We start from the raw sequence: 8,786 nt of genomic DNA, 5'->3' as shown, positions 1-8,786 counted from the left end.
ATATATCAATTTCAAACCTGTTTCTGATGAAATTACTTTGAGGCATTCACATCATTAGTGTAATCTCTTCGACTGTAAAATCAGAAATATCATGTAGGATAATTTAAGTGCATAGATTATAGGATATTTTAAATGTATAGATTATAGTATAATTCAGGTGCAAATAGTTTGGGAAGTATTAATATGTATTGTTGTACGTGGTAGTTCGATTAAGTATCCTCGCAAAAGCAACTTTTCATGTTCAGTTTACAAATATCAGGGGTTAAACTTTGAGTGTTTAACTATATCTGGTGAATATATAGGCTAGAAATTAATCGACATTTGATTGCATTTATACTCATAAAACGATGAGTGCATGAGGTCTGCAGGATGTGCTCTGGTATTGTCACGTCTTGTCTGCGAGCCGTCCATCAATTGAATCTCCGCCCCATGTGCAATTCTATAAAGAGAGACTCCAGCTCTGGACTCAGTCAATGCGAATCGAGAATAACAGTTTCGTGTGGATCTCTGTGCGAAACACTTTATAAGGATACACCACAGAGTTACAGGATTGAAGACATTTGGAAAATCTTATTAAGTGGGCTTTGGAGGTAAGTGTGGAATGTTCTACCTTTGGCTGACTTAAACAACTCTCTGATACTTTGCACCTCTTGTCCATTTTCCTTGGTAGCTGCCAGTATTTTGTGATGTTAGCGAGGTGATGTGAGAGACGACAGTAATCAGAACAATGTACACTTGGCAGGTTATACTCGCCTGTGTTTCGAAGCATGTTGAATGCCTCAGGACCCCGCTGTTTGCTGATGATCTTTATCTAAGCAACATTGTTCCTGAGAGAAATGACCAAAACGAATCTGGCCGTATCTAGTGCTGAGCGGAGATGTTTGAGTCTTCCCTCATGCTTGGGAAGACTGACCGTGAGCGCGTTGCTGACACATCGCCTATCAGCAGCAGTGTACCCACGCTGAAAACAAGCAGGGCTTGGAAACAGGGTAAAATCCTAATGCTGTCCGCTTTTGTTTTGTTTTCTCCTCAGCAGGTTTCACCATGAAGATGGTTCACGTTGCTCTGTTGTATTGCTGTTTTGTCTATTCAGCCTATGCCAATGCGGACGCCAAATTGGATGTAGCTTCGGCATTTAAAAAAAGGCAAGTTTTCCATTTGTATCTCCTTCCTCTCCACCACCCCCGGGGGGTTTTGTCTCGCTGCCCCCACTGAATCATGATGTCACACGATAAAATGTGTTCTATTTAAAAACGGAGGAACTGCAGCAGTTTGTGACCGTGCCCTGTTCTTACCGGGGTTATGGGTTTGTGTTCGCAGGTTGAACGCCTGGGCGTTAAGCCGAGCGAAGAGGGATCTGAAAGCTTCCAAACTGAAGAGTCAGGGGCTGATAGGAAACAGCCAACAAGAGTTCGTGAGGACAGAAGATGTTAAGGAAAACTTCAACATCCACTCCAGGTAATGAAAGCAAACCCTTTGAGCGACGAACCTGAAAAAAAGATACAAACGATCCCAGATGGTTTTGCAAATCGATGGGACCCGGGCAAAACTCACAAATTGTGAATTGATTGAAGTTGAAAGTTAAATTGGAGGATGGCAGGGGGACCCCAGCTAATCTGGAACTGCAGGGCTGTTAGATAAATAAGAGTAGATGGATTGGTTTTTAAATGCACAAGGTTGCACGCTGAGACGAACGGAAAATACCAGGGAGAGCAAAAACAGGCGAGCGAAAGGATCCCAGTGTGATTCAGGACTCTGTGTCCTTGCGCTGTTTGAGAAATTCTCTCGGGTCTCAGAAGTCTTCACAAAGTACTTCATGAAAACGTGTATATCAAAGCTACCGATAAATTCCACCCCTGTTTCTGGGTTTATAAATTGTTTCCCGGGCTCATGTTTGATGATATACCGGGTTTGTGAGAAAAAACGAATCAGTTGACGCTGTATAACTGAGCTCAGCGACTGATGAGGGAGCCGCTCGGTTTGGGGCTGGGCGCCAGTTTCTCGGGTTTGTTCTGACCGTGTGTTTGTGTGTATTTTTTCTCTCTCCCTCAGTAGCTCAGAGGCGCACATCCGCGTCAAGCGCTACCGGCACGGCTTGCCGCGTTTCCCCCAGCCCCACCTGAACCGGCCGAGCTGCCAACTCGGGACGTGCCAGGTCCAGAAGCTGAGTCACCGGCTAAACCAGCTCCTCAATAACCCAGAGAAAGACAACATGGCTCGGTGGAGCACGTGGAGTCCCAACAGCTACGGCAGGAAACGGCGATCGGTGCGCTCTAAGATAGCGCTCATGGTGCCTCGGGAACACGGGAGTATTCACAGGACGTGACAAGCACAACACAAACTCTTCAGGACTGTCACTCCAGGCCCACCGCCCTGGGCGAGAATATTCATGACTGCTGATGGACATACCAACACCTGGCAAACTTTCCAAGGCACAGCAGAGATCAGAACTGGTAAAAAAAAATTGCCAGCAATTGTTTTTGGGGAAGTTTGAGAGCGAATTGAATGAAGGAAAGGGCGCCATCTCTCAGCGAATGCCTTAGAATTCAGGGCTCACCGAGCCAAATTCCAGCTCATTATCTCCGGACTAGATTTGACCGATGTTGTTTTTCTGTGTTTGGATTACAGGGAGTCTAAAATCCTGCTAGTATAAAAGGATTGCATCATACTTGAAGGCAATTTCTATTACAGAAAGTGCAATCGACGTTTTAATGTATGAAAGACATTGTATATAAAATGGTTTAAACTATTTAACTTTTTTTCCTGTAACTGTACATCTGGACATAGAATTATTTTTATACGTGATATAAGTATATAAAGGGCATTGTAGTATCAGCAAATTTAGAATCATGTGTCCATTATTATGGAGGTAAATATGTTCACTAGTTACCTGACTCCTTTTTGTACATTCCAGACTTGCAATGACTGTATATGTTGTACAATCTATTTTGTCATAATGAATAAAGACAATAAACATTTGCCTACACTCTGATGCCTGTGGTTATTGGGTGCCTGCTTGTTAACAACTCAGGAGCATCACAGCTCAGTTTGAGATTGGTCAGTATACATTCCCCCTTCGGCGCATCTTTGAGTCAATATTTGGATTGAACTCTACAATATGAGCACACCCTACAGCAGCTAGTCAGATCACGCAAGTTGTTTGAGAAAAGGGAGAATACATTAACAGTGAACAATTGCATTTCACCCAGAATGATTCGTTCTGAAGGTGAAAGTTAGGGCACTGTCTGGCTTGTTGATGCTCCGTACTCGGAGCAAACCACCATGAGACCAAATAACAAAGTTGGGTGTGTTTTTTTTACCGTCAAAGCCCGCAGCGCCACCTGACATAAAACGCAGAAACTACAAGAAGCAAGAATAGAGTTAATTGGTCCTTAGTTCTGTTTACCAAGTGAGATTATAATCTATGCAAAAGCATATCACCCTCAACATATTGTGAAGTGTTCGCCATAAAATCACTCAGGCATGCTGTTTTGTGTTTTGCCCCGCAGATATAGATGGGTTGAGCTGCCATAAAATGTCGGGGAACGATAAAAACCTAACAGGGATGATTCATATTCAAAGTTCATAGCGCACTGTTTACATTAGATCCTCTCATGCCAGGCAAGTTTCTACAACCTCTGAAAAGCTTCTTGTGGTGGAGTGGTAGTGTTCAAGCTCTGAGTCAGTAGGCTCCGGTTAAAAATCCCACGTTCTCCAGGAATGTATAATAACATCTCTCAACAGGTTGATTAGAAAATAACGTTCCCAGCGCTGATACAATGTTTGGTTTGCACGTGCTTTTATCCATATTACAAATTTGATTTCCCACAGCAAAATGTAAATCCATAGGAGAAATATATGAAATTTCCCTCCTTTAGAGATTGTTAACATCAAGAATTGAGCTTTGATCAAATTTCTTAACAAATTGTGGCAATTCTTGAGAGATTATAAACCTTTCGAAGAGACTGTGACAATTCAGCGAAGATAAGTAATTCCAATACAAATGGTATTTGAATTTTTATGGTACTTCGGTGCATCATTGGATATTAGATTGATTTAATGCTACTCGAACTATCATATTTAGATCATCGATGGAGCTATTCTGCCATCTAGAGTTTGCAAAGAGTGTGAATTTATCAGGATGGCCGAGAGTGGAAAAAATCATGTGAAATGTCTCTGGGGTGTGAGCAAGGGTCATAAACTGCTCTTCCCTTGTGTCAGAACAGAACTGCGTTTTGACGAATGCTTCTCCAGCAGAACGACATTTCTATCGAAGCGCGAAAAGCATATAACAAACAAACACATTCCAGGAAATAACTAAATCAGATTCCATTATAACCATTACCCTAAGCGGGAGAGCGAAGAGAATGTTACAATAATTACATGTTTGGAATATTTGGAAAGCAACGTTTTAGGAAATCGATGAAGTAACATTGGAATTTAAGCATCTATGTAAAATTACTTGGCGTCAGTACAGTTCAAGATAAAATCAAACATTCACACAGCTATAGGTTGCCTCAGATGTACTTTCTCCAAAGTTATAACGCTGACACTGGAATCTGTTTTTTATCCTTTGTTTTCCAACCCACTGGGTTAAGGTCATTTTCTTGTCTCGTGTTCTCTTCTCGACACAGACATATATCAACACACTCACCCAAATCCCCAATTTAAGCAAATTGTGGCCAAACCCGGAACTGGTATCAAAGGACTGCATAAAACAAAATAATTTTGTTCGACAAGCTTCCTAATTCGGGTAAAAAATGAGGTCTGCAGATGCTGGAGATCACAGTTGAAAATGCGTTGCTGGTTAAAGCACAGCAGGTCAGGCAGCATCCAAGGAATAGGAAATTCGACGTTTTGGGCATAAGCCCTTCATCAGGCTTCCTAATTCGCCAAGAGTAACAGGGAAGCGGGTATGCGAACCGTGTACAAGTTAATACAAGCCAGTAAGTTCCATTTACAAATCAGTGCTCCTGGTAGACTACAGAAAAACTGGTCGGAATAAGACAGCGTTAGTATTTTACAATTTAAAGTTTCTGAGGCAAATCTGTATAAACTTTCTTCACTCCAAAATAAAAGCTCGACTCCCAACTAAGACCGACACAAGAATACTGTTATTTCAATAACATAAATCCAGAGTTTACCACAACAATTTTGTAAGATTGTCTCCTACAAGGAGGCTGCCACCAGCATAATTATCAACAAACTATCAGCAATGGCTTTGTGGACACCCAAGTGACCTGGAAGTCACAATCTTAAAGAAAAGCTGGGAACATTTACACTTTGATATTCTCTTGAAGTACCTGGAACGACCAAATGCCGAATGTAGGATTCAGGCTGGACAGCTATTTGGTGGATGGGCCAAATGGTCTCATTCCGAGTTGTAAAATTCTACGACTTCTCAAATATTTTATGACTGTTCCTTGGGTGGACATTTCAAGCCACTTTTTACATCACTGTAGCACTATGTTAGCACAATTGGTTCTCATGCACAAATCTCTTGCTGCTGGCAGCAACACCAGAACAACTTTACCAGTTGTTAAGAATGTTGGTTTGGCAAATGCAGTTTAAAAAGTCTCCCAGTCAGCGAATGCGTAACTTTATTTCGATGTTGATGTTGGCCGTATGAAAACCTTGCGTTGGAAGCCAATCACTAAAGGAACACAAGTAGAATTAAATTGAAATAGCTACTGTCGAGATAACCATTGCGAGTGTTTAGGGGTCTTTATTCAGTATTAAAGAATAGCCCGGGCAGACTAGTGTCTTGCAAGTCTAACTTTGAGTTAACTCCCATGCAGTTGTCCTATCCTCGCAGAAACAGCACATTTAGCAGCCAAGAACCAGGGTCACATTAATTCCAGAGGGTTCCATTAACTGAATGGAGTTTTACTTCTGTGGCCCAGCTCTCAGCACATCTACTCAACGTATCCAAAGCGAGTTGAATTCACGTTATTGGAATATGATAGGCAACATTATTTTTAAATAAGAATCTAAGACCGGCGGATGCAGGACATTTGAAACAAAAGCAGAGAATGCTGGAGAAACTCAACAGGTTTGGCAGCAGCTGGAGAAGAGAAACAGAGTTGACTTTATTTATGGTGAATTTGCGCTCAGAAAGAGAGAGAGAGAAAGGGGATAGCCAAACAAGGAGATTGTTCACGATCAGCCCAGGAAGAGATGAAAGCTGAGTAAGGAACAAACAAGGTATAAATGGTTGAAAATGGGTTGACTGTGATGGGAGCAACCCTTACAAGACAGTACCTAGGCATGTGGGGGGAGGGCAAACAACACTGAGGAGGGTGTTCATGTTCTGAGATTGGTAAATTCAACGTTGAGACCGGAAGGCTGCAAGGTACCTACTGGAAGATGAGGTGGTTCAAGTCAGGTTAAGTTTTGGTGATCCAATAGAAGAAAAAGACCAGCAGAGCACCAGGAAGACTTAGATCGAGAATCCAGTACTGAAAGTGATTCACTGGCCTGCTGAGATCTGTTAAGGTGAGTGGATCTTTTTATATCAAACATTCATTTATGCCACAAAAGGTGCCAATGCAATGCAAGATGAGGATGAAGACACTGATATCAGGCATATATGTCTTGGTGCTTTGTCATGACAAGTCAATTAACATGGTGAAAGACAATCAAGAAGAAAGAGGGAGTGTCAGAGAGATAATTGAAATGTACACTGAGTTGTCGAAGTTTGGCTTGGAATGTGACCACATGAGCATTCTGTGTGTTTCTCCAGAATGCATGTTTTTAGCTATTGATAGTGCTGTTTCTCTGTGTGGCCGCCTGGTCTGCAGTCCCTTCCCACATTCTCTTCTTTCCTTGGAGGAAGAAACACTGTCAAATAAATTTGCAATGTCAAACGTTAACTCCCCTTTGAAACAGCAACTTCACAGTCCACACGGTGCTAGACCTATTCAGGGACCAAACGTGTCCATTGTATTGGGATGCCACACAGATGCAAGAGAATAGCTGTCATCACCCAATATTCACCCATAGAGTTGTCCAGGTGCTTTAAAAGCTGAGGCACCCAGACAGTTTCAGGATGCAAGAGTCCAGATAGGTTCCCATGAATCTTGCACATGTTTGCAGGAGAAGTTGGGCAAGTCAGTACAATTGGGTTGTTAAGAATGAATTAACACAAAAAGAAACCTGTTTAAAATAAGTTGGTACACTGCCAAATTCAGTGTCTGCCTGGTTTCCATATTATGGAAGACTGGCATGATTGCATCCCAACATCATCTCTGTTTTATGAAAGTGAGTGCTTGATTTCAGAACATAAAACATTTCTATGATCTTTCAATTCCCTTCTACCACAGATAGAAAATATATAAATATAATTTCATGCAGCATATTCCAGCTATGATAATTTCTCACAGGCAAATCTGTTTGAGTTCCATGTGGTGTAGTGGTAATGACCCTCGTACTGAACCGGGAAGCTAGTTTCAAGTCACACTGACTCCAGGTGTGTCATAACACATCTGAGTATATTGATTAAATATATCAATATTGATTATGAACCGAGAATACATACTAAAAGAAAATTGTGACTTGCCCAGATATTTCCTCAAGACATTTGTTTGTGCTCTACTGTCAGTTGACATCAGATAAGTTGCTGGTTTGCAAATTTTCTGAGCCTACTTTGCATTTCCACTTACATTTTGACTTAATGAACAAACCACATTGAAGTATCTACTTAATTACCACTTAATTTCCTGAAAGCAGTGGAATGGTTGAAACTGAATATAGCTGAGGTTCATCAGAGATGACTGATCTTTTGATCTCCAGAGTGTGGTGCTGTAAAAGCACAGCAGGTGTTCTTTGACAATGGCTACCTGAAAAAGAAATAATTATTTTATTCTTTTTGTTCCCCATTTTGCTATGGGGCAATTAACAAAATAGGTAAGTCACAATTTTTTTTACTAAGATGCAGTTTGTCTCATAACCTTTAGGTTATTACCTTGTTTTGCTGACAATGACAAGTTTTGAAGTTTTAAATGCTTCTAATTAATAGGAACATAGCAACAGGAGTAGACTGTTCAGCTCATTGAGCCTGCCCACAATCCAATTGATTTTGGCTGATCGAACACTTCAATGTGTGTTACTTACCAGCCTGATAACCATGCAGACCAATGCTAATCAGAAGTCTATTTGTACTTTTAAGACACTCAATGATTGAGCTTCCAATGCACTGTAGAGAACTTCAAAGGTTCACAACCCTCAAAGTTAAAAAAAACCCGCATCAAGACATAAGTAGCATTCCTATTATTTTTAGGTTCCAGACTCTCCACACAGGGAAAACACCTTATCTGCCTCTACCCAATATCTCTTTATGTATTTTGTAAGTTCCAATGACAGCATCTCTCATTCTTCAAAATCTACAGAACACAGTTTGTGAATCTCTCTTCAAAGGATAATCTCGTCATCCTGGAAACAAATCTGGTGAACCATTGTTTCAGTCTCTCTGTAACAATAATATCTTTCCTAAGATAAGGAGACTAAACTGCATATAGTACTCCAGGTCCAATCTACCCAAGCTCCTGTTTAATTGAAAGAAGAGTTTACGACTGTACTCTAATCCTCTTGGAATAAAGGCTAACATTCCATTTGCCGGTCTAAAAGCTTTTTGCACCTGCATGTTAACTTTCAATGACTTATTGACAAGGATATCTAGATCCCTTTTCAATTGGGGGTCACTTGGCTGGTTTGTGATGCAGAATGATACCAACAGTGCAGATTCAATTCCGGTACTGGGTTGAGGTTACCGTAATGGTCGCACCTTC

The 8,786-nt window shown here is 41.1% G+C and overlaps 1 protein-coding gene across 3 annotated transcripts; it reads left to right on the top strand.

Moving 5' to 3' along the window:
• The first annotated feature begins 484 nt into the window (after positions 1 to 484).
• Positions 485 to 2,955, top strand: LOC132824198 (pro-adrenomedullin-like). 3 transcript variants are annotated; one of them, XM_060838495.1, is made up of 4 exons: positions 485 to 590; positions 1,034 to 1,145; positions 1,321 to 1,458; positions 2,056 to 2,955. In XM_060838495.1, the coding sequence occupies exons 2-4, from the start codon at positions 1,045 to 1,047 to the stop codon at positions 2,324 to 2,326; spliced, it is 510 nt and encodes a 169-aa protein (XP_060694478.1). In that variant the 5' UTR covers positions 485 to 590; positions 1,034 to 1,044; the 3' UTR covers positions 2,327 to 2,955. The 3 variants fall into 3 exon arrangements, with proteins under 3 accessions (XP_060694478.1, XP_060694477.1, XP_060694476.1); XM_060838494.1 differs by having other exon boundaries at positions 1,037 to 1,145; positions 2,053 to 2,952; XM_060838493.1 differs by having other exon boundaries at positions 2,053 to 2,952.
• Positions 2,956 to 8,786: the final 5,831 nt, after the last annotated feature.

Source organism: Hemiscyllium ocellatum, chromosome 18, assembly GCF_020745735.1.
Source record: "Hemiscyllium ocellatum isolate sHemOce1 chromosome 18, sHemOce1.pat.X.cur, whole genome shotgun sequence".
NCBI classification, from domain to species: Eukaryota; Metazoa; Chordata; class Chondrichthyes; order Orectolobiformes; family Hemiscylliidae; genus Hemiscyllium; species Hemiscyllium ocellatum.
This window is presented reverse-complemented; position numbering and strand designations above follow the sequence as displayed.

What these genes read in the sequence shown, in the direction of transcription:
- LOC132824198 (XM_060838494.1), top strand. Translation starts at nt 1,045, where the DNA reads ATGAAGATGGTTCACGTTGCTCTGTTGTATTGCTGTTTTGTCTATTCA. An exon ending in GCTTCGGCATTTAAAAAAAG is followed by an intron (nt 1,146 to 1,320) that starts GCAAGTTTTCCA and finishes TTGTGTTCGCAG; the next exon opens with GTTGAACGCCTGGGCGTTAA. An exon ending in AACTTCAACATCCACTCCAG is followed by an intron (nt 1,459 to 2,052) that starts GTAATGAAAGCA and finishes TCTCTCCCTCAG; the next exon opens with TAGCTCAGAGGCGCACATCC.